We start from the raw sequence: 25,350 nt of genomic DNA on the forward strand, positions 1-25,350 counted from the left end.
GCAAATGTTTTGAATTACAAGTTCCAGTATTAGTGAACCTTGGCCATGCTGGCTTCCATTAACAGGAACTGAAGGTCAAAACATTTGGAGAGTGCCAGGTTAGGAAAGGCTGTCTGAAGCACTACAGCCCCTTGGCCTCTCGTAGAACTGTGTTTTTCTAATCCTCGAGTAAACCATAGCAAGAAGTCAACAGGACTAGAAAAGCTCTTATTCTTGTTCCCTTCATCTTTACGATGAACAGTGGTTTTGGATTTCTGCGCCACGATAAAGCCTTAAAAAAAAATTAACCCGCGCCAAGCGCAGACGCGCTCTCGGCGTGTTGCGCAGGAAAGCGCTGCGGCTTCGCGCTCGCCCTGCGCACTACGCGTCGCCTCGCTCTTTTCTTTCCCTTGCTCTTCCCAAGCCGAAGGCGCAGGCGGCGGGGCGGGGGGAGGAGCCCGGGCGTCCCCGAAAAAGGGGGCGTGGCGGGGAGGAGCCACCGCCTCCGCCACTGTCGAGGCTTCCTGGCTGAAGAGGAGGCTGTGGCCCGGACAGCGAGGAAGCCGCCGAGCGGAGGGCCGGCGGGGATCTGGCCGCGGTCGCCGAGATGGAGCACCACCACCACCAGCCTGCCAGCCGGTACCAAGTGGTGAGTGGCGGCCTTCGAGCGGGCGGCCGGGCCAGGGCGGCCGGGCTGCGGGCGGTGCGGACTGGGCCTCCTGGAGCCGCCGAGGCCCTGCTTGGCGGGGTGAGGGCCTTCGCCCCACACCCCCCTGGGGCGAGCGCCCCAAAAGCCGTCCCGGCGCGTTCAAGGCCTCTGGCGCACAGGGGAAGAGACCGCTGGCTGGTCTGTATAACAATAAGCTCAGGCGGAGAGGGAGAGGAAGAGGAAGTAGTTGCCCCGCCATTCGGTCTACGGTGCTGTCTGTCGAACCTCGGGACTGAAGTCACGGGTCAACCGGATGCTTCTTGTAATGTGATTCACATGGTATCGGCTCCCCGCGCCCTGTATGCCACCCTGTTTTCGTGCCGTGCCTCGCCAAGGGGGAAGGTAGATTATTAGGCTACAATCTTATGCCCGCTTGCCTGGGAGTAAACCCAAGGTCTTTAAAAAAGTTAGACGAACATAGGATTGCACTGTACGTCTTACGCATGCTTTTTCCGAGTCAGTCAATGTGGACTCGTTACAACCGAACATAGGAACAGGGCTGTAGGTTTTCCAAATCGATTGAATACTTTTTTGGTTGGTTATGTGCATGATATTTGTAGAGTGACTTAGTTAATGCTAACCCAGATATTTCCCAAAGCTCCATATGGATACCCCTTCCTCCCTTCTTGAGCTGATGAAGGAAGTTCATCGGGAAGCAGGAGGTGGCTGTCAAGAGAGACAGAGATCAGCTGGAGTAGTTTTATGTACATTTGAACCAATACTGTACCACGTAGCCTTACATATAAACACGTCCTAAGCTCATTTGAAGGTCTTCTGATAAAAATTGCCATCCGTATGAATGGTCCATTTAACCTCGAATCTAGTGAATATGCTTGAGTTTTTAGGAGAATCCCTTATTCCCCATGGCTTGCCATTCCATTTCTGAGCATCCAAGGCCTATACTGCTTTGGACCACTTAAATTCCACAGCTGTGCTATGTCTGTCCTGTTAACAAAAAAGAAAAGCAATTAGGTGAGCCTAATGTTGGTTGGGATGTCTGTATCAGAAGACACATTTTGCAGTGATGTTGAGTAGCCAGAAGAAAAGAGTGCATGTAATACAGATTTCTGGTGTGATATAGAGAGTTAAAAAGGCCTATTCCTCAATTATTTCTTCTTGAAAAAGATCAGTGGTAAATAATTATTATCTTGCTCATCACAAAAGCTTTATGTAGCAGAGTATCCACTTTTTCCTTGGATAGCCTGATTTAACATGTCTTACTAGCTCATTCTTTGGAAACTTAAATTGCTTGGATGAGAGGCCTAAGATTTTTTAAAATGGTTTTTCTGTACAGATTCAATATGTATTCTGAATCTTTGCTATCCTATAAAATGCTGCGCTCTGAAACAATATATTTGTGCATACATGTGTGGAGGAGCCATATTTATTGTGAGTGATATTCCACATAGTTCTGCCTTTTCCTTTAGTTTACTTGTAAGCCCTTTTGAAAGCTTCCTGAAGCTCTACAGCAGGGGTCTCGAACTCGTGGCCCATGGGCCAATTGCCAGGATGGGAGGGGCCCTGCGGCCTTCACAGTGCCGGCGGCGCCCTGGCCGGCCTCCGGGAGCCATGTGGGATGAGCGGCCCACCACCACCGCGGGGGTGGAACACTTGATGCGGCCCAGCCTCACCCAGCCTCTGCTTCCAGCGGCCCCCAGGGAAGTTGAGTTTGAGACCCCTGCTCTACAGCAGGATATAAATTTTTAAACAGAATTACCTTAAAAGCCTTCTGGAAGGACTTATTTTAAATATAATGTCTGTCTATATCTGTTTATAGTCTTCCTTTCAAATGAATCTGTGCTGTCTGGGAATATGACTGGAAAATATATTTCAATAAGGGTTTTGATGCATGTGTATTCTTAAAGTGTATATTAAAACTGGTCCTGTATTTACATAAATGGATTTAGAACCTGAGCAAATTCTCACTCCTGCTTCACTTGATGAATACCAGGAATGAACTTTAGTGCTTGTGGAAGTGTTCATCTCATCACCAGCAAACCTGTTCTGTGGGCAGATAACATTTCTATTTGCTGGAAAGCTGTAGTGGTCCTTCCATGATTCAAGTAGGGCCAAGTAGTTACAGCACATGTGTCTCTCAGGGCTGGCTGCCTAGTGCACATAACACTTGTTCCTTGCTTGTCTTTAAGTGAGCGTGTTTTAGGTATTTAATCATAGTTCAGGCATTTAGTAATAGTTATGTCTTTATCCCCATTGCAACTTCTATATTTTTATTTATGATGGGTAGAAAGGAAAGGTGTTGATATATTTGACTTTTTAAAAAAGAACTTTGCCAGAATTCTAATTGGATAGGAGTTCATCATTAAAACTAATAAATCAGGGAAATATAGTTGGGGATACACTTGAATGGAGAAAAATCGCTGAACCTATTAATTATTGTTCTGATATGGTTTAAAAATCATGTGACTAATGAACAGCATATAAAAAGTAAAACAGCTGCTTATTCTGGGAAGAAAAGGGTTAGGGCAATCATATTCAGAATCCAAGCAATCATATTCAGAATTTCTTTCTGCGGAAGCTGACTATAAAGTACAAATTGGCACAATAATCAGCTTAGTTATGGACTCAGTTGAGACTTTGGTAAGCGACAGTCTAAAAAAGTCAAACGTAAATAAAATGAACTGGGTTCTCATTACATAAGAACTCATTGTGCAAACTTAGACCAATTTTCCTTGCGTGGCTTGTTAATGGGCAACAAGCTATTCCAATAATTAATAAGCTAAGGGTTGCTATACCCATGACAGGTTGTCATGATGTCTGAACCTGGGTGACTGACCCCATGGCTATGGAGGAACCAGTTAGCCCAATGGCACGAGCTGCAAAGACCTTGATTGTGGCTTTTCCTGTTTTGGGCTTGTTGTGGTTTTGTTCACCCTCAGATTGCAGAAGCTGGCTTGATACAGTTCCTGTTTTGATAGCCACTAATAGTCCCAACAGAGTGTTTGAGCAGAAATTTAGAGGGACTTTTGTTTGTCAGAACCTTTGTTTTTAAAAACTGTTGAGCAAAAATTAGCATTCCACGCATGCTAAAAATATTGTACAAAGCCCATGTGGTTTTATGCTTAGAATGTTGGCCTGGGAATTTGAGTTCTAGTTCCCACCTGGCCATGAAGCTCACTAGGTCACAAAACTCTTACCCTAATCTACCTCACCTGGAGATTGTGAGCATAAAATGAAGGTATGTAAGTTGACTTGGGTTCCTCATAAGAGGAAAAAAAAGAGGATGAAAGTGCAATGTAATAATAAAGCATAAATATTGCAATATAACTCTTTATACCAGGGGTCTTCAAACTTTTTCAACAGGGAGCCAGTTCACTGTCCCTCAGACTGTTGCGAGGCTGGACTATAGTTTAAAAAAATGAATGAATTCCTATGCACACTGCACATTAAAAAATTAATTAGCATTTAATATTAATTGAAAATGTTTGCTTGCTTGCTTGGAGAAGGCTGTGGCAGAGGCGTGGGAGCCCCGTGGCTTTATCCGAGTAAGCTTTCTTCGCCTCAGCTGTCTTCGAGTAAGCCGCTCCGCCTCAGCCTGTCCGCCCCGGCCTTGGCGAGGCAGCGGCAGCTTACTCCTTCGGAGAAGGCCTTGCAGCCTGGCCCTCCCAAGCTAACATAATTAAAAATAGATTTAAAAAGTTATTTTTTTCTTACCTTCAATCCTTTTTTAGTTTCTTCATCTCTCTTTCTCTTCTGCCCGCCTCTCTTCTGCTTCCTGCTCTGTATTCCCTCTCTGTATATGTGTGCAATGGGGGGGGGGTGTGAAAGAGAGAGCTAGCTCATGTGCAGTTGAGCTGTTGCAATTTGGCGCATGTGCCAACTCTCTGCTCAGTTTCTGAGAATGCCTGTACTGGCTCAGAGCTTTTGGACTCGCTCAGAGAGGGTTTTCTCCGAATGAGTCCAAAACCTCTGAGGTGGGCCGGATAAATGAGCATGGCTGGCTGGATCTGGCCCGTGGGCCATAGTTTGAGGACCCATGCTTTATACTGTGGAGGGCTGCCTTACTACAGTTGTATGGGCAATGTGTCCAAGTGTCACCATTCCAAATAACCTAATAGTTGTCCAACTTTCTACAGCTTCCTTATATCTGAGTTTCTTGTGAACATAATAGAGAGATGAGGCAATTGCTACTGTAATGATCTACTGTAATCTTGGGAATAAATTAGCTAATTAGCTGTTCATAAAACAGGAAGTAAATCCAAAATTAATGCCCTATTTTTCCAACGTTCAGTATATAACAAAAAGAACTAGAAAAGGATGTTGCTTCCATACTTTAGTGCTTAAAAGCATAACTTCTTTTCTCAAAATGAAAAATCACACAGACCACATGGATATAAAGAGGTTTTCCCCAAAGAAAATCCATCTTTTGTACATATTCAGTGAGAAAAGCTTGTAGGTGCTACTGCCATTGCCTTTCTCTTGTCCACCAAACTTGCCTGGAGAAATCAGAGACAAAGACGGTAGGTGCTCCAGCTGTTTGGCAGAGCGTTCTTTCCTTCAGGAAAGGAAGAAATTAAAATGAGTGTGGTCACTTTCCCATTAGGAATTGAGGGCTGTATAGGCTCATTACTTTGCTTGATGGGGAAAGGCATTCTGTTTAGAAGTCTTGGAGGGGCTACTCTTGCTTCTGCACCAGGTAAATTTAGTGCCTCCTTTGGAGGAAGTGTTGCCAAAGGTGGCATCAGGTGCTTGAGGAGGCCATATTTCTGGTCTGCATGAGTCACTTGTGTCACACGTATTTGTGCAAAATTGAATAGGCCGCTCATAAAAGTGAGTGTCCATGTTCAGTTTCTTGTGTGCATATGTGGAGGAAATGTTCAGCCTATTTAAATTCTCAAGAGATCCCGACTGACCATGCTGCCCCTGGTGACACGTACATTATTCTCATTTTGATAATTATTCAGATAAGTATTTTGATAACTATCCTGGTAATAGTTTAACCTCAGCAGTTCTATTTGGCTTAGAGCCCAATTAGCAGAAAGATAGCAACAGAATAGGCAGGTATTCCTGGCTATTGGAAAAATTTCAGCAGGGCAGCTGACTACTATTATACTGTCCTGCTTTCTGAGGGTGATTCTAAGAAGGACATTAGACTTTTTTACAATCTAAGTGTCATACTGTCTTGTAGAACAGCAATTCTGAAAGGAATTTTATACAGTTCATTGGCATTGCTGGATATCTTGGCTTTTTTCCCCTACAAAGCAAATCACATAACACAATTTTAATAATATCATTTTATTCAACACCATTATCAGTATGGTATATATACTGATATAACCAGTATCATTATCAGATGTAGTGCTGTATTATAAAAATCATGCCCCTATATCTGGCTTTTGAGAAGAGCTCCTTTCATAGGTAATTTTTAGTAGCAAAATTACTAAACTGTACCAGTGGCATCTTATGAAAATCACTGAACTTAGTAGGCCATGGCCTTGTTTCCTAATCTAACTTGGGCTGGAACAGCCTTGATCTATGTAGTTGGAAAAAAATCAAGTGTAGGGCCAGGTACAGTTATTCTCAGCAGTTCTGCAGACTTTCTGTGAATTGCCTGTACAGAGCTGGCAGACTGCCAATGATCCACAAACCACGATTTGAAAATCTGTCTAGAAATTTGAAGTGCTTCTTCATTCCTAGGTTCTTATATATTGCAAGTATTTTAGCCAGAGTATCACAGAGTTCCAAGTGTCATAAGTTTGTATTTATTTTCAGCTTTTATCAACTTTTTTCAGTGCTGAAACAGCAATTAAAGGATGGGTAATTTAATTTTAGGATTAATTCCAGTCATAGCTGTAGTAGCAAAGTTCTCCTCAGTTGCTAGGTTTATTCTTCCTCTTAAAAATTGCATTACATCAATTTAGCCACTGAATATGGATGACAGCAGACATGTTGTAATTTTCCATTTCCACTTTTGTAAAATAGAGATTGTACATCAAACAGGAAACTGTGTGGTGGTGTTTTTGTTTTTGTATTTTGTATGTTTGCATATCACAGAAGATACTTCTCAGGTAATCTAGGAAATGGTATGACTGAACTAAACAAATCCGGTGATTGCAGCAAAATTCTGGGAGCCCAAGCTTTCTTATTTTTAAAATGTAAGCATTACTTCCCTTGGGAACAGCCTGATGATATTGCTATTTAGGATGTATTTTCTGTTGCCTCTCAATCCAGGCTCTCTCAATTTACAAGCTCCAGTAGACAGGCGTAGAGCTTCCCTTTAGTGTGAGCGATCACTGGACCAGGTTCTTTGTTTAATACTCATATATTGATTGAAAGTCACAAATTTATTATCATATTTATGTCCCACCTTTTTTCCTTCCAAGGAACTCAAGGTGGCCTAACCTAATTCTCTTTGCAACAAATTATAAGTACTGTTATAAAAGCATAGCGATATTAAGACATATTGGGAAAGCCTTGGTAAACAAGCAAGGTTATAGTAAGAGTTGAAAGTAGGTGATTGTTGGTGCCTGACATATCATAGTGGAGAGAGAATTTCTGAGGGTGGGTCCCAAACACATGGAAGGAAGGATATGATATGGTTGACAAAGAAAATCAGGCCAGGTTTTTAGTTTTTATATTTCAATGCAGAGGACTAATACTCTCTGCCCATCACAAGAACCTACATGACCTGTATTTTGTGTTTAATGAAAGCAGACAGAGGTGGTCCATTTATTACGTTCAGGACCAGCCTTGGACAACCTAGTTCCTGGTTCAAATTCACAATTGTATGACAAGCAGAACAGTTGATCAGTGTCAAACTTCTTGCTTGTTGCTTCCTGTTACTATTTTTATAACGTTTAGTGTGTCTCTGAGCTAGTAGCATGATTGAGCATGACAGAGAAAGAACGGAGGCTAGTATCATCTTGAGTAATGTTGTGTTGACATATTAATATACCAGATTACAAAATGTTGGACAATATCTTTAGTTATTTCCATCCCCAGTTTGTTGGACCCTAGTATTATGAAATAATCCTAACTCTGCCATCTGTTTTCTTTTTTCCTTTTTAAAATTGCATTGTAATTTTTAAAACCACCACCTGCTGTAGCAGACAGTAGTTTGCCTTATGCTACAGTAAGTTAGTCTTCAAAGTGTCACAAGATTCTTGATTGTTTTTTAACACTTTGTAAGGATATCTGTTTTTTACTGAATATGGCAGCAGTCTTCCTTGTAAACTTATACTTGCCTTATCATAAGACAATTGTAAAAATATGTGCTTTTCTTTAATGGTCTTTAAAGAGCAATGGACTGATTTCTGTGACTGAAGAGTTACATCAGTAATTTTCTATAAGAATTTGGCAATGCTCATTAATTTTGTGTGTTGTATTTTGTGAAAGTTAACAAGTTTAGGTAACAGCCTGGGAAGTTAGAAGTGAAAGTATAAATATTGGACAACTGGTCCCTTTACTACAGAGACCCCTCTACCCCTTTCATGTCTGTTTTTTAAACAGAGATTCATGTTAAGGATCAAGAATAGTTGTTCGTTCATCATCTAGCACCAGGTTGCTTTTTCCAAGACATTGTTCACATTTAGTGATACGGCTTCAGCAGAAGATTTTGAAACAGAACATTGCCCTAAGCATTTTAAACTACTTTTCTGAGTTATGTTTGGCCTTGCCATTTTTTTCCAGCTTCAGAGTCACCTTATTAAAGCTTATCAGTTATATTGACCTACTATCCTGTTTTACAAATATATTTTAATTGTGATTAATATACACAGCGATTTTAAGCAGGAATGGAATAATACATTGGGTTGTTCAAATTTGCTAAGCCAGTGGATTGCTCTTGGCATTCATCTCAGCAGGGTTAACAGATACTAGGTTTTGCCTAATTCAGTAGAAATGTAGATGCCACACATATTGGATACCACAGTGCTTAATAAGGTTTGTCGATATAGAGTAACTGCTGGTGGTATAACACAGCCAAAGTCTGATAGCTGCCTCTTGTTAAAAGGAGGTAATATGGATAAACTTTGTGATGAAATGCTCTTTAATATTTCTGATGTGTATTTCTTATTAGCTATCTACTTCTTGGAGCTTAATACAAGGACAACCTAAATGGATTTTCCATACCTCTTTGATATTTGAAAGACTAATATTACACATTGGGAGGGTCAGTGCCACTTGTGACAATACAATGGGTTGAAAATATAAGTGTATAAAATGCCTCATTGACAAATACCATCCCACTTCATGCATGCATAGCATAAAGAGACATCATACGAAGAATGGGGCTGCAGGGGCCCACTCTTAAGTTGCACATGGTTGCTGGTATTATTCAGTCTTGGAAGTGGGGTCCTGTAGCCGCATTCTTAGTGTGAAGGGAACTAATAATTGATGTGTGTTTGATTCCATGAAGCTGTTGTCATATGGCAGATCTTTTTCATCTCCTGTTCAAGTGGAAAACTAATTATAGAATATTAAAATATGTTCTTATATTGGTTGTGGGATTCCCCATTACCCCAGGACTGTGAAATGTGAATGGTAGGTATTTGCTGAAATTGAACAAACTTTAGTAAGCTATATGAGCTAAAGAAATGCAGTGAACTGCAAATACAAAATATTACTGAACTCAGCTTGCTTAATGGATCTAGATTTTTCATAAGCTTGCTTGGAAGAAGCAATACTGTCTTTACCACATATTCAGTGCTATTTCAAATAATATAAGCATGGTAGCATTCCTATATATGCTTATTATATAGTTGAAGCAGAAAAAATGAAGTATGGGTACATACAAAAAGTAATAAAGTAAAATTTGAAGTTCTTGATGCTTCATCCGAGCAATATCTTACCTTTTTTAATCTGAAATTTGGGCACTTAGAATGCCTGTTAGGTAATACAAATTTCAGGTTGTTGGGATAAATTGTCTTGAATTTTATAAGTAATGGAATGATCAACCCTTATAATATATATTGCTGCTTAATCTCTTCATTTTAACCATACAAGAGTTCCTTCCACCATATTGTAGAATGACTAAAAGGATAGATACACTTAATGGCCATGATCCGAGCACCAAAACTATTGTTTTGATTTTTACACTGACTATCCTGGAAAGGTTTGTAATTGTAGGAAAGGATTAGGACCTTGTTAGGGAAAAGTGGGAAGGAGAATATCAATGTCTAGGGCAAAGGCACCGGGACCCAGGCAACCATGTTAGGGTTCAAGGTCTAATCCAAATTGTAATCCAACAGTCTGATGTCAGTGCCAGGAGTAGAAGAACAAGGTAAGAGGCAAAAGAATGGTCAAGCAAGCCAGGAGTCAGAAAACCGAGGAGACAATACAGACAGGATCAGCTACCTGAGGGCAGGAGGAAGGAGCCCAACAAATGAGGAGCACTGCAGCAAGTCAGAAAACCTTCATTTTCAAGGCAGCTTCTGGAGGGAAGAGCCAGTTCTTATATAGCTCTTCCCCCCAGGGCTCCCAGGTGGTGCTCATGAGAGCCCTGGCAGCTCTCATTGTTGGAGTAATCCTGTAACTGCCAGGGCTGCTATACTGGTCTCTAGCCAGAAGAGGGAGCCCTCAAGCTGCCTCAGATTTTGACAGAGGGCCATGCTATTAGGTTTAGTACATTCAGCTCTCTGAATTTTTTCCTAGGAACTGGTGCCTGAGATTGCTTCTTCCACTTTTCTTCCCTTTTTCTTCTTGTGCTAAGTCTTTTAGATTGTAAGTCCATGGAAAGGGACTGTGATATTTTTATTGGATGTGGGTGCTTCCAGACAAATGTTTTGTCCTTAATTTGGAAGCATCCTGCATGTAAGCCACACTTGAGAGACTTTTGGCAGAAGAGTGGTTTAAAAATGCTTCAAATAGCATGAACCAATTAGCATGTTTTTACCAGTTTAAGTATTTGGAATACATTGGAAAGTACATTATGGTACACAAGGTGAAGTAGAAATTGGTGTTGCGTATAGTTTGAGCTCAGTAACTAGGTCAGGTCATACGGTCAAAAATAGACACCAAGTTTTTGATAGGTGCCTGAGTGGTGGTATAAAGAGAAGCAAAGTAGGTGCTTTGCTCTGCTCTGCTCCCCACCCCACCCTGCTGAAGGATGGAGTGAGACATAGAAATGACCAAGAACAAGGAGACAAATATTTCATCACATCCTGCCTGTTTTGTTGACTTCTTTCCATGGTAAAGTATAACAGGGATCATGTGAAGTTACTACTAGGCAGGGAGAATCTCTCTCTCCCTCCTCTTTATTTTTTCTAACCCTTCTTCTCTGTCAGTTTAAAGAACTGGTAAAGTGGCCCTCCTAGTAAGTCAGCAGATGTTATTGGCCCCCACACATTTTAGTAGTCTATGTACCCACATTAATGACCTGAAAATAACCGACTCCTTTCTACTTTGCAAATATTCTTCTGTCTAATAACAAAAATATGGATTTCTCTCAGAATAAATGCCTAATATCACAAACATTTTCCCTCTTCTTAGAAGTAGTTGAACTAAAATAGATTCAGTATATTACTAATTAATGTCATGAAATGGCACAATTTTCAAAAATTTTCTGGGTAAAAAATATAGTTGCATTTTAATCTGCTGCCTGGTTAACTGGAGTCAATTCATACTGCACATAGGCAAATGGCTATTCACAAGCCTGGAATATGTTATAGATCAGTGGTTATTTTTTGTAGTCCCTGTGCATCACACATGTGGGCTCTTTGTGCATGCGTGGAACAGTTTTCGGGAAAATTTCAAAGCTGACTAATTAGTATTCAGTGTGAGCCCGGCTCCCAACGTGACTAGCATGAGGGCTCCCACCAAAATCTCAGTTCTTTGACCGCCATCATGAGCAAATCAGGAAGTTCCTCCTCTTATTTACGTCACGACATTGTTTGTCTTCAATGACTCTTTCCTACTTACTAGTTGTTTCTTCTTGCTAGAAGCAGAGAGTGAGAGAAAGAGAGAATAATTTTAAAGCCAGACCTCGGACTATGGGGGTTCTCAGTGGGAGAACATTCTCTCACTAACCCTCTGCTACCTCACACCTTGTTCAACTAACAAAATGGCATTAAAGTCTCCTTTCCGCAATTGCAATGCATGCAGTAAGAAACTCCCTCCTACAGATGACCATTGACTTTTCTGTTGTAGAATCCTGCTATCAGTGCCAAGCTTTTACCAAGCAGGCAAGGAAACACTAAGCTGACCGGCTAAAAGACAAACTTTGGAGCCACGCCCTACATGCAGAGGATCCTCCTATATGTCAGGGGCCCCAATTTTCCCAACCATGGAGGAGAAGTTAGCCCCTCCAGTGGGTAAAATTCCTAAAACAATGAAACTGAAGAAAACAGACAAGAAGGCAAAGTCTCTAAATTGCTCACCCTTAACAAAGAGAAGGGGAGCGCTAAAATGCATGGCTTTTCCACCATCTGCTGGTCTCCTGTGCATTGGAGATGTGGTGCCGTTGCAAGAACAGACCTGCCCTTCTGCTTTGACATCAAGGCAGTCTCAGGAGCGTTCCACCCAAGCACCAAAAAGCACCTCAGTTTCAGAGGGGGAGATTTGTGATCTATCTCCAGTTCTACTCTCAAAACTCAAGGACCTATTGGTACAGAGACAAACTTTGCCTGTGCCCTCAATCCCGAGCGTATTTCTCCAGTTAGAACAATAGAGACATACGCGTTGTCCTCGCTCTCCTTTGACCGAGACCTCACACAGAAGACATCAAACTCCCTTGCGATACCAAGGGGACTTCGATACTATTATCTCAAGTGATGGGGGTTCATTGACTCCAGTCACAAAGCCTCCCATTCAAGCCCCTCGGGGTCCAACTGGGATTCTGTAAGGGGACTTCAGCGCGCTCCTCCCTTTTCCGAGCCTGTTTGGGAACCTACCTAGGCAACTTTCCCTCTTAAGAGACGACCTCCTTCTTGCCTATTTAGCCACCATACAGACCAGACCAAACAGCAGTTTGACAGAGACCATTTCACCTCAATTTCGGTCATCTCCTGGAGCAACACTCTGACTTACCACTAGGTACTTGTATACCAACATTAGATTTTCCTTGAGCACCAGAGAACTCAAGCTTCTTTTCTTCCCAAGTCCTCCGCATGGCTCATAGTCTTGGGTTCAACCCCAGACAGGAACCAGCCAAAGTGAAAGACCCAGTCTTTGAAGCAGTCTGTACAGAGTCTGCCGGTCCTGTCGCCATCCTGCTTCTACCAGCCCTGCTCGCTTGGAAATCTGCTGCATCGGTAACCCCTCCACCTCACTGTCTCAAAATATGTACTGAGTTCAGGAAAAGGATGCTGAGTTCCTTTTTCAGCACCCTCAATCTAATGCTATTATTGTTGAGTCTGTTCAAGCTCACACTAGAAGAGAATATGCTCCATCTTTGATAAGGAAGGCAGGTGCCTCAATGCTATTGGTCACTGTTTTTACTCTTCAGCTGCTCTCTCTATAAAAATGGCCAACTATCAAGCCACAATGGCCAGATACGATCTTATGCTGTGGGACAGAATTGCATCCTTATGCTCTTCTTTGCCTAAGTCAGCTCAAGATCTAGCAAATGAGATTAAAAATGAAGCCTAGCCAGATAGGAGATCCACACAGCTCAACACCAAGCTAATTGTGGAGCCTGAAACATGGCCGGGGAAATAGGTCTCTGTTGCTTCACTTGGCTCTTATCCTCCGGTCTCTTTGGCAAGGCAAAAACGAGAATTGAAGACATGCCATTTGATGGTGCTGATCTGTTTCATGAGACCACAGATGACTATGGATTCCATCCAGAAAGAGAGGAACACTGCACACCGCATGGAACTCAATCAAATGGCACCCCAGAGATCATGCACCTCTTGTAAGTGACATAAACCCTCATGCACTTACCAACCAAGGACCCCTGCCACCACCACCACCACTACTAGACACTGTACCGCTACTTAAACCAGTCATCAAGATCCCTTGACTCGTATGCGCTCAACCCGTAGGCAACAGGACGAATTTAAAAGGGCTTTTTGAAGGTTGAGGAATGGTGGGGGTTAAAAGATGGAAGTGGCTGGCCTGGTGAGAAGAGCAGCAAAGATACAGGTGGCTGTGATAGAGGTGCCTTGGTGCCAAGGTCATGCAGTAGGAGGGAAAGAAGTGAAGGCTTGAAATTTACAGAAGCAGATATCCTCCTCCCCGGGACAGATGCCAGGAGGCAGGAAGGCAGATAAAGAACCATAAAAATGAATGCTTTTGCAGGCCTGGCATCAGGGAGGTAATTTTGTCGACTGACTTGTAGTTTATCATGCACGCAGGAACATTCAAACACATGATTTTACTTTCTGAAGTGGTAGTTTCTAGAGGCCTATACCATGTTTTTTCCCCTCCAAACTTATTGATTGGCCCACAGATATTTCTGGTAAAGGCAAAGCTAAGCATGATGGTAGCAGTCCTATGTCTTCAGATTCATGTTGCTACCGAACTTTAGTAAAATGTAAAAGGGCCCAAGTCTGTTCCAGGGCATTATTTTTCTAGAGGGAGCAATTTCCATTCTTGGATCCTGGCTTGGGAACAAGGATGGAAGGGAACAAGGGACAGCAGAAGAAAGTATAGTGCTCTTTCTTAGAAACAGAAACAGAGCGTGTCAGAAGGGGCTTGTGGATCATCTAGTCTGACCCCTGCAGCAGCTGATTCTGTTCGTGTGATGTCCAACATGTGATTGTCCAATATTTCCTTGAATGCCCTAACTGATGGGATCTCTACCACCTCCCATGGAAGCTCATTCCATATTGTAGGGATCCAAACTGAAACCCAATTCCTTTAGCTTTGCCCTATTGGATTGTATCCTTCCTTCTACCACAAGGGAAAATTGTTCAGTCAAAGACACTGAGTTGTTACGTTGTGAGTATTTGGCATGTTTTACATTTGCTACTAATATATCTATTTCTGACTTTTGGTTCTGCAGCCAATGCCTTGCAGATACCATGAAATAATATTATGCTAAATGCTATAGCGCTGAATGCATTTAGAGGCTTGCTGTATACAAGCTGGTCATGTCACTGCCGTGCAACGCACCAGATATACCAGAACTGCACTGAGTTTGGCTTTGCTCATGACAATCAAATATCTGTCAAGAAGAGTATGCTTTCCAGTTGCTTGGTTTTTGTTCCATGATAATCTTAAATAGCGCACTATTTATGGCAGCCTTGTTAATAGACTGACAAGAATTACTAGCCTGCTGCAAGACAGCTGGCTTGCACTTCCACGCTTGCTACAGGGAAAGGTGAATTCCCTCCTTTGCAACCGGCATGGAAATATAGGTTAGTAGCCTTTTACTAGCTGAGTTGTTAAATATAACACTGATCTATACATTATAGAACAGATTCACACTTGCTCACCCCCATTTACTTTAGTTGGGATCTAGCTGATTATGAATTTTGTCAAAAAGCACATTAGCAGCCACCACCACCACCAAACTCACTGGATTGTGAAACTGCTCCTATGTCATGTGACTCCTTTACTCATTATTTGGGTAGGGTCCGAAGCCCTGAACCTTGTGGCAAAAGTCAGCTGCCATTCATGAACTGCCGTTTGCTTACATGCGAGTGTTGCCACGTGGAAGTGAGACACTGATAAGGGAATGCAGTGGTTTCTAAGATACAAATACTGGTTTTTGGAGTGGATGATGGGAACCTGAGTGATGACATCATCAAGGAGAACTGAACTTTAAATAATAGGCTTTAATAGTAGATTTCACAACCAGTTACAACAACATGAGCAGATAATTATAGAAATGGTTTTGAGATGACTGCTGTATTCTTTTTAATTATGAAATACAGTAATGTATAGATGGTGAAATATATATATATGAATATGAATGGGGAAAGGCTGGGGGAAACTTGTTATCTTAACACTTTTGTCCTTAGTCATACACAGATGTGGGCAGAGGGGCAAGGAGTGGAAGAATGGTTAGGAGAGAAGAGAACCCTATTTATTTGAACAAGATTATATGAATATGGATGTTAGATACATTTTGAGTATTTTGGTGTTTTTCAGAATGTTCCTCAATCAAGCATTTTAGTAGAGATTCAGTAGGCACAATAGTATACAATGAAGCAGGGGTTATTCTTGTAATTGATTTTAATAGTTGTATTTATCTTCAGTCAATAATGACTTGTATTACAAAACAGTTCCTTGAATGTATCTGTTTCTTAAAAGCTTCATAATGAAGATGATACTCCAGAACCATCAGTGGTTGAACAACCATCCACCTCCACAGAAACTATGCCAGCTTCTCAAACGGAGGCACCTCTACCTGATGCAGAGACTTCACCTCCACCTTACTGTAGTGTTGCTACAGAAGCAGCTACAACATCAGGTACTAGATTTTGATTATATAACTTTCCTAGGTAATTTCAGCAGTGCTGGATCAGCAGATGAAGCCAGAATCATCCTTTCAGTCAGAAGTATATGTTATCACCATCACCTTCTATTGCTGTCCTGTTTAAAGCAGGAGTCAGGGAACCTGGATTACTTGAGATGATTATGGGCTCCAAATCCCATCATCTCTGACCATTAGTCACATTGGCTAGGGCTGATAGATTTGGGATTGAAGAGCTTTAGGGCCACATATTTTCCATCCCTGGATTAAAAATGATTTTCTCAATGATTAAGTATCAATGTACAAATGCTTAACATGTCAAATAACTAGATTTAATTGATGTTCAGTTTGCATTAATTCATAAGCTTCCTTCTTTATGTAGAAGATGAGTATCTCTTAGTACTGGTTAAAGCATGACCACCAACCATTAAAGGAATCTTAACTTTGTGTTTCCATAAAAATGAAAATAATAGTTATTAAAAGAAGGATACTAATTTAGTTTGAGATGATGTGTGTGTGTTTGAAGATTATCTGTCCCCTGTGTGCAAGAGACAAAAGTGAAATAATTAGTAAAAAGGTTACTATTCAAAACTGGTTTATTAGGGTTTACCAAATAGCAGTAGTGATCTCATAGCAGTCTTGTTAGAGAGCTAGTGAAACATCAGAGTTAACAGAAGCATAGAAACAGAGCGAGTCAGAAGGGGCCTCTCAGGCCATCTAATCTGACCTCTGGCTCCAGCTATGGTTGGACCAGTCTTAGATAAGTGAATGGAGAAATGGTCTTTGACTTCCAGAGTCCTACACAACTTTTTGGAAAGATATACTTACAGGCACTGAAGAAAATCAGTACTTGTAACATTCCTTCAAAAATGCAAATGTTACTGTATTAAGTTGGCATTAGCCAATCTTTTAGTTTGTTTTGAACATCCATGTTCTTCCTTCAGGAAATTGAAAGTACTGTAAAACTGTTAAAAATTATACTTGGACCATTAACTTAGAAATTTAAATATAGAGCTGAGAACCATATAATGTTTCAAACAACAAAAATCCTCTTTAACAGCTATGAGATAACCTTGTCCTTTTAGCTTACATTGAACTGAGAAACATCACTGTCACGAGTACACTGTCACGAGTACCTATAACATGTTGAGATATGGAGTGTCTTTAACTTTTTAAAATCTCCCTTTCTTGGTAGGTAAAGCTGCCACCAGGGATTTAATCCCAATTTAATTACTTAATCTCTCACAGTATTGTGCCCAGTCTGTAAAGCTCCTATATTGGATTATGTGGTTGGGAGGACAAGGCACTGATAATCAGCCTATTACTCTGAGCTAAAAATAAACAGAGTAAAACTTTTTGTGCAGTAAGTATATTGGTTTCAAGTTGTTCTGCAACTTACTATTATACAATGTTTTATTTACCATGAAAATAACTTCTGAGGTATCTCACTCTTTCCCTTCACAAGCCTCACACACAGATCCTCCTTTCTCTCCTGTACTCAGGTTTCTGTCAGCTTCTTTCTCACACATCATACTTGACAATATGTGGTTCTGACTCTCACTAATATGTCCTCCGAGTATTCTACTTCCTTCTTTAGAATGCTTTACGTAGAAACATAGAAATATAGAAGCAGAGCAAGTCAGAAGGTACCTCCCGGACCATCTAGTGTGACCACTGGCTCCCGCTGGCTCTGCTCATGACATGCCTACCATGTGCAAGTCTAGCCTATCCTTGAACACTCTTACCAATGGGGCTTCAACCACCTCCCACGGAAGCCCATTTCATACCCTTGGGGCCCTAACTGTCAGGAAGTACTTCCTGGCATCCATATTAAACCTTGGTTCCTAGAGCTTTGCTGTGTTGGAGCACGTCCTGCCCTCCTCTGCAGGGGAGAACAGGTCTCTACCCACCTCTGTGGGATACCACCTCACGTACCTATATGTCATCACCAGATCCCCCCTGAGTCTCCTCCAGGCTGAAAAGACTTAGTACCCTCAGTCTCGCCTCAAGCATTACACAGCATTATCTGGGATTGTAATGAGAAGGCTGCCTCTTCAGCTTCTGTAGACCACAACTCTGTCAGCTAACTGCTGACAGACCACAACACAACTGACTGTTTCCTCTCTCTCTCCCCACACACTTCCAAGCTTTGCCCACACACTCTCAGTCACCAACCAATCACCTCACTCACTTATCCCCCTCAGTTACACCCCCTGCTCTTCTGAAACTTACCAACATTTAAGGGAAACAGCCTCGTAACACTTTAAATAATCCCAGTCACATTGTATGTAAAACCACCCAGAAATAGTATATTCTTTGTAGGTAAATATTTGATTTAACTCTCTTACAAGTATCAGAGATTGTGGTTCAACCTGATTATTCTTTAGTCTCTAAATCATGGTTTGCTGTGTGTTCTTTTACAGAAATTGAATTGCCTAATGATTTTTACCCAATGCCACCTCCATACAGTGTAGCTACCTCTCTTCCTACTTACGATGAAGCGGAGAAAGCCAAAGCTGCAGCAATGGCAGCTGTTGCAGCAGAAGCAGCAGCCCAACGAGTGAGTAAGCAATTTGTGTGGCAGCAAAGCATAAAGTTTTGAAATGTGCTATTGACATTGACACCAGCAGGTATGATTTACAAGTGCTTTCTTCGGCAAACATATGTAAAGTTTGAATGATTTGTTAAAGGTTCTCTTGCTTATCTGAAATAAGACTGGGTGAGTCTTAATTATCTGTGCAAAGCACCTTAAAAATTGGAGACTGCCTGTGCAGCTGCTTTAGCACATAAAATCCCAGCTGACCATTTCAGAGTCGACATCAAGGGTTGCCGTATCATTAGCCTAGCCTTGCCCTACTTGTAGCTAACCAAGCCAAGTGCGGCCCATTAATCGACCCTTGCCTGCCAGGAACTCAAGTGAACTCTTTTGCTTTTTAAGATCTAGGTGGGCATCTCTAAGAGCTTTACTGAATCCCTCATAGACCACCATACATATTGAGTGGATTGCCTTTGGTTTGGTGGATTACTCTTTATTTATTATATTTATGTCCCACCTTTTTCCTTACAATGTCTCAAAGTGGCTTACATCATTCTTCTCTTACCGCTCCCAATCTTATCCCCACAACAACCCTTTGAGGTAGGCTGGTCTGCAAGTCTGTGGCTGGCCCAAAGTCACCCAGTTGGCTGCATGGCCAAATGGAGACTAGAACCCAGATAGCCTGAGTCCCAGTCCCACACTCTTAACCACTACACCACAGGGGCAGTTAAAACTTCTTTCAATAAGTAAAATTAATATCATGCTGAGACTGGTTAACATTTTGGGATTCCTGCGGAGCACTATTGGAAGATAATTTTGTTATATAAATGTGTAGCAGATCAACTGCAAATGCTTAAGTAAAACACATTTTTGTATGTGACATTTCCTTCAAGTATCTCGTTTCTGATTAATACAAATTGATTATTGCTATACTCAGATTCTGAAATGTAAATCATTGGAATTTTTTTTGTTCTGAGCTAGTTTCAATATTAAATCAAATAACACTTAAAAGTTAATTGCATTTAGTAGAAGCAGTACTTGAATGTTTCACTTGTACTGAATGGCTTAACACTCCTTTAGTTTTTCTGTCTTATTTTTTTTACATGCTTAGCACGGCCAATTTAGGGAGTCTAGGAGTCTGTTTGATGAAATATTCCTGAGCCCACCAGAGGTATGGTACAGTTCTATGAAGTTTAGATTTTGCAGTGAGTTTTTCTTCCTGGTGAGCAAAAACAAATCTTCCTTCTTGTGAAGAACTTGCCACTACTCACATCTCAGACTAATATGTTAAAATGCACAGTACTTTACCAAAAGGACACTAAATTGCAATGCGATCCTACATGTGCTTAATCAGCTGTAAACCATACTGACTTCAATGGCATTTTGTTCCTGGAAATAACGTATAGAATTTAGCCTTAGACTGCAGTCTTCCATATAGGAATGTGGTATGCAAAGGGACTTGTGACACAAACAGAAAAAATACGCTTTGCATTGTGCATGTGATCCTTGAAATCCAAGGCCTTTTTATTTGAAAGTCCGGTAACCGCTGATCTGGTAAGATGGGCCATTCATATGCTAGCACAGCCTTTCCCAATATGACGGCTTCCAGAATTGTTGGTGTACAACTCCAACCAGTCCCAACCAAAATGGTAAGGGGTCAAAAAAAGAGTTGTCGTCCCAAGCGTCTAAAGGAGACCACACTGGGGAAGGCTGCTGTTGAGCATTTGCTACATTCATACATACCAGCTTTCACTTATGTGGACACACACGTTACTCAAGGTCCCTCAGGTTTTATAGTTGTCCCTGCTGAGAAACAAGATTACTGGCTTTTAGGTTAGACAATTGAAGCTACTTTGATTGGGTGTGTGAAGTACCTCAAATAGAAATGGTAAAAATGGTGAAAGAAAAATAATTTGGATGTCACACATACTTTTAGTCCATCAGCTTAATGGGTATAGAGTATTCTTTTCAAGAGTGAATTATGTTCCTCTTCTCCAGTAAATAAATTCACTTTTATGTTTAAGAATAGTGTAATATCAGTAGCATAGGATCAAGCTCTTTGACAGGGTTCCAAGCACAATCTGTAGCAGTGTGATAGCAGAATAACATGTTGCCAGGAGTTACTATATCCTTTACCCTGACAAATAGTGAATGGTTATAAAATTCTGAAGTAAATATAATTAGGGTAACTGGGGTCACTTTTTCAGTTGGTACCCCTCAAATTCCACTCACGAGAATTTTTAAGCAAAAATATGTATACTGTGCATAGGTGTGCATGTGTGTAAATTCATATATGCACACTTTCACAAAAAAGGTTTTTGCTATTATGTAGTATTTTGTTTACTGGCAGGTTAAAAAAAACAGCCTGATGATAAAGTAATATCCCACTAACACATATTTCAGTATATCTGGCTTTGTTTCAAGTCACTAATAGATTACTCCTCTGTGTTTCTCATTCTATGCTGACTGCATACTGGTGTGAGTAATTGTTTTTCCATATGCATGCGCACAGGGTAAATGTTGAAAGGAGTATTCGGGCCATGTATATATCCCACCCCCAAAGTATTTCTGCTTCCTTTGTTCATGTGGTCAGAGTGTCAGTGTAACTTCTGAAGTTGGGAGCTGCCAGTACTAGAGGCTCTGCTTGTCATTTAGACTCCTTAGGATGCTGGATTCCAACTCGTACAATGAGGCACCATGAGTAGAGGAGACTTCCTGCTTCAGAAGTTATGCCAGACATGACAACAGTGGGGGCAGGGGTCTTGCCTCTGCTATGACTTTCAAAAACAAATGTGTAGAACACAAGAAACTAGGTAAATACCTCAACTTATCTGATCGATACAGGCTGCAGTAGAATTAATACCTTCTGCCTCAGAATTAAGTATCTGGATTGCTTGTGTACAAATTGTTCAATTTTTAGTAGTTCTTATGCAGGATTTGTAATTTCTCCAAACAAAATGGGCCTGAGATAAATAGTTTGGGAAGAGTGGCAACTTCAGTGGCATTCTCTAAACTTTAGTCCTTTGAAATTATGTGCTGGTCATAAATGCTATCAGTAGGTTATGAGGATCTACTGTTCTAGATTATTTAGGATGCTAGCACCCTCTGGTGTCTGAATATCAGCAAAGCATTTGGTTTGAAATGCTTCTTAGTTTCTTGTGGCTGACCCTGATTAATAGTATTAATAGCATGATCATATGTTGCATGTCTCAGTGGTACACTTACACTTACGCTGCCTGTTTTCTAAAAGCAGGAGAGGTAGCAAAACCTTCGGCATTACAAAATATACTAAATTACAGTTGTTCAAATGAGCACCGAGGCAGGCCCAGACTTCAGTGGGCAACTGGTGTAATTCATAATTTTAGTGACAGCAGTTATATTTAAATACTGATACCTCTTGCCTCCATATGCTTTAGGTAGTAAAAAGGGCTATTCTAAGAATGCCAGATTTCCTGAAGGGTCAGTAAGACAATAGGCTCATGGATTTTGGTCTGTTGCTGGTATACAAAATATTCCAGTTTCATAATTTATCAGATTTAGTGAGCCTTCCCATGTGTGTTACTGGCGCTTGCTTCCATCACAGCAAACATATGCAACAGATATTTGGCCTTTCGTGGTGGCTTCATTTCTCTCTAATTGTGTTGTGAATGTCTATTCAGTGGAAAATGTATTCTTTTTACTGCAGATGCAGGAGAATGGACCTAGAACTTTCTCTTACAGAATATGTGTTCTACTGGTAGGCTAGGGCTTCAGCTTGGAACACATCTGAACAAAATGCAGAAACTCATGATATAGAACTATATTTAATATTAGTTTAACTTAAGTCCTATTTATTTCAGTGAGTCTGCTCCGAGCAAGGCTAACATTTCCTAGAACTAATAAAAAGCAAGGAAGCAAGAAACATACTAGTATTGCCCACTGGATTTGAAAACACATTAAGATGTCACATTCTGGGACCCTTTGTTAAGTATCTATAGGTGTGTTCTGCTGGTGGCCACTTCACATTGGGTAAAAATGCTTTCCCCCCATAAATAATGATTGGAAAAACATGTACACATATAAGGATCAGAGACTGGTTGTGAGGAGCAGCCAGTTTATGCTCCAGCTTGTGTGTGCACGTCTTTTCAATCATTGCTTGTATCATTCAGCTTACACCTTATGTACACATGCCATGAATTTGACTTGTGAAGCAGCTGTCTGGCTTTGCATGGCAAGACGGCCTCATGCAGTGGGGCACTAACAGAGGCCAAGGGGTGCACCGGTCATGGCTTTATTGTTGTTGTGTGGGAGGCCCCAAAATTCATTGTTGCTTTTACATGCAAAGGGTAAAAGGTCTGGATAGAACTCTTTATAAAGTGCTCTGACTGTTAGAAGGTAGAGAAGGAAGAAAATTATTCCTTTCACAAATGGGGTATTAAGTAAGGCAGACTTAAATATCACCGTTAGTGTTAGATGGATTTCAGTAGTTTTGATTGTGCTAATTTCAGATGGTGATATTTATTTAAAATGTTCACATGGCACCCTATAACCATTTTCTCAGAGAGGCTTACAGCTAGATAAAAACATGCTACATGTACTATTTCAAAAATACAGAAAAGTAGCCTTATTAAAATGAATGTAGAACAAGAACAGATTAAATGACTTAGGTAAATTAAGAAGGTGTTCATCTGGTGCCAAAATTGCTTTAAAGTAGGTGCCAAACAAGCCTGGAAGGATATTCCAAAGTTAACATAGAGCCACAGGATGCGTTTTATTCAGAGAGGGGCCTCAGAAGATGATCTTATGTTTCAGGAAGGTGCATATGGAGATACAGTACTTTAGGTAGTTTCTTCCCAAGTCATGAAGGACTTAAAAGGTCAAATCCAGCATTATGAATTGTACCAAGAGCAGGCAGGGAATCAGTGAAGATGGTAAAGCACTGGGGCGATATGCTCCTACTTCCCAGTTCCAGTGTTCAGGTTTCCCTACTTTCTTCAAAGGCCAGCTCTATGTGCTCCATAGCAAAAACTGGAGTTTAGAGGAAATAGGTAACTGAAGCCTAACTGTTTTGGTAGGATTTTAGATGGCCAATGAAAAAGTGATAAAAAGTACTTCTCTGCCATGGAGGTGAGCAGCAGCTTCTATGAAAAGGATGGATCAAGGAGGAGCATTGATCTTCTTTGGTGAATATAATCTCTGGAATAGACTGAATGCTGGTCACCTAGGTACTGAGCAGTCACAATTATGACTTCTATCTGCTACTTTGCTGAATTCTATCAATCAAAAACACAATTTGCAGTTTAGGCCTCTGGGAGCAGAGTTAGGTGACTGAACTAAAACCCCTCTTCTATCATTTGGCACAAATGTCCTGCCCTTTTGAAGAACGGTGTTGGTGATTTCTATAAATGCTTATTGAGAGTGATTGTGATCATGTAGTTTAAGCAACTGAAGTGCATGTCCTCAGTAACCTTGCTTCCTTACATGCATAACTGTTGCTGCTTATAAGTGCAGCTTGAAATGTTTTAATTGTTTTTGGCATGTAACTTTAAAATGTAATTGTCAACTTAAAGGAAGAAGAGTATCCACCAAGAGATGATTTCAGTGATGCAGACCAACTACGTGTGGGCAATGATGGGATCTTTATGTTGGCCTTCTTCAGTAAGTAGCATGGTTTCTTATATCTGCAGTATCACATTGGTTTAAGGTCAAATAGCAGAATGCTTGATGTAACTAATGCTGTACTTGTGACCACGTAATACATGTTATACATACATGTATTATGTATTATGCAATACATGGGGAGAATGTTAATAGATTAAAACCTTTTTACACTGTTGTTGTCTTTTGAGGCTTGCTCTACTTATGTATCGGGAAGCCACAGCCAGTCGTAACTGACATTTGATGTGTACTTTCAAAGCATCCATTTGGCAGGTTCATGATCTGTAACATATGAGGCAACCCTGAGTGAGGTTTGTGTTAGTATTAAAGATGGTCATGGATATAAAGTCTGAGCAAATTTCACTCTCTGAACTGCAAACTTACTGTTTCATTTAACAACTTTTCTATTGCTGAATAAATGGAGGAAAGTGCAGAGTGATTATTTACCTTTTCAAATATCTGAAGCTTTTATTTATCTCAAGCGTACAAGCAAGTGTAATTTTTTTAATATGGAATTAAGATGGGGACCATAGCATGGCCTTTTGCTCACTAACAGAAGATGCCAACATTTGGAAATGAAAGTTTACCAAATGTCCTCTGTGGATATGTGTATGAGCATACACTGCGTCAGAGATACACCCATCTCCGAGCACAATGCGTTGCATGTTTAGACAGAAAAAGGCCTACCACTTCCAGCATTGCCTAGCTCTAAGGTGATCTTTGTAATACAGTCATCATGGCTTTTGAAAGAGATGCTCCATTGCCAGGTACTCACACGGATCTTCGAAAATAGGATTTGTTACTGGATGCATAATCATTCATTGCTCTTAAGAATTAACTTATTTGGCAAAAGATGGTATGTCATGGAATCATGTGGTCTTTATATGACAAACAAACCTATACATAGTGAGAGTGAGTGAAAAGGGAACAACAAAAAGTAAAATGAATAGCAAAGACATCTGTGCTTCACCTTCAAATGGTGAGAAAATTTAGCTGGTTGGCAGCTAAACCAAGGGGTGTGATACACGGAAGCCTCAGCTACACAGATGAATGTGGCTTTTTGCTAATGGTAAGTGCAGCTAAGTACAAAAAAGTATAAAGTGGTATATATTGGGGCAACACAGATTGAACAGCTTGCCAACTTAAGGGTACTGTTTCTCAGTTCAGACATGC

At 40.9% G+C, this 25,350-nt stretch overlaps 1 protein-coding gene across 4 annotated transcripts in view; it reads left to right on the forward strand.

The window, feature by feature from the left end:
• Window positions 1-475: 475 nt before the first annotated feature.
• NDFIP2 (Nedd4 family interacting protein 2) overlaps window positions 476-25,350 on the forward strand; it is a 42,357-nt gene continuing 17,482 nt past the window's right edge. Inside the window, exons 1-5 of one of the 4 annotated variants that reach the window (XM_044429119.1) lie at window positions 476-628; window positions 15,842-16,001; window positions 18,428-18,564; window positions 19,652-19,762; window positions 24,090-24,177. In XM_044429119.1, the coding sequence (XP_044285054.1) occupies window positions 587-628; window positions 15,842-16,001; window positions 18,428-18,564; window positions 19,652-19,762; window positions 24,090-24,177 (538 nt within the window). In that variant the 5' untranslated portion in view covers window positions 476-586. Of the gene's footprint in view, window positions 629-780; window positions 1,031-15,841; window positions 16,002-18,427; window positions 18,565-19,651; window positions 19,763-24,089; window positions 24,178-25,350 lie in introns of those variants that run through there. The other 3 variants (XM_044429117.1, XM_044429120.1, XM_044429121.1) reach the window with 3 other exon arrangements.

This window comes from Varanus komodoensis, unplaced genomic scaffold (genome assembly GCF_004798865.1).
Source record: "Varanus komodoensis strain SLA01 unplaced genomic scaffold, ASM479886v1 scaffold2, whole genome shotgun sequence".
NCBI classification, from domain to species: Eukaryota; Metazoa; Chordata; class Lepidosauria; order Squamata; family Varanidae; genus Varanus; species Varanus komodoensis.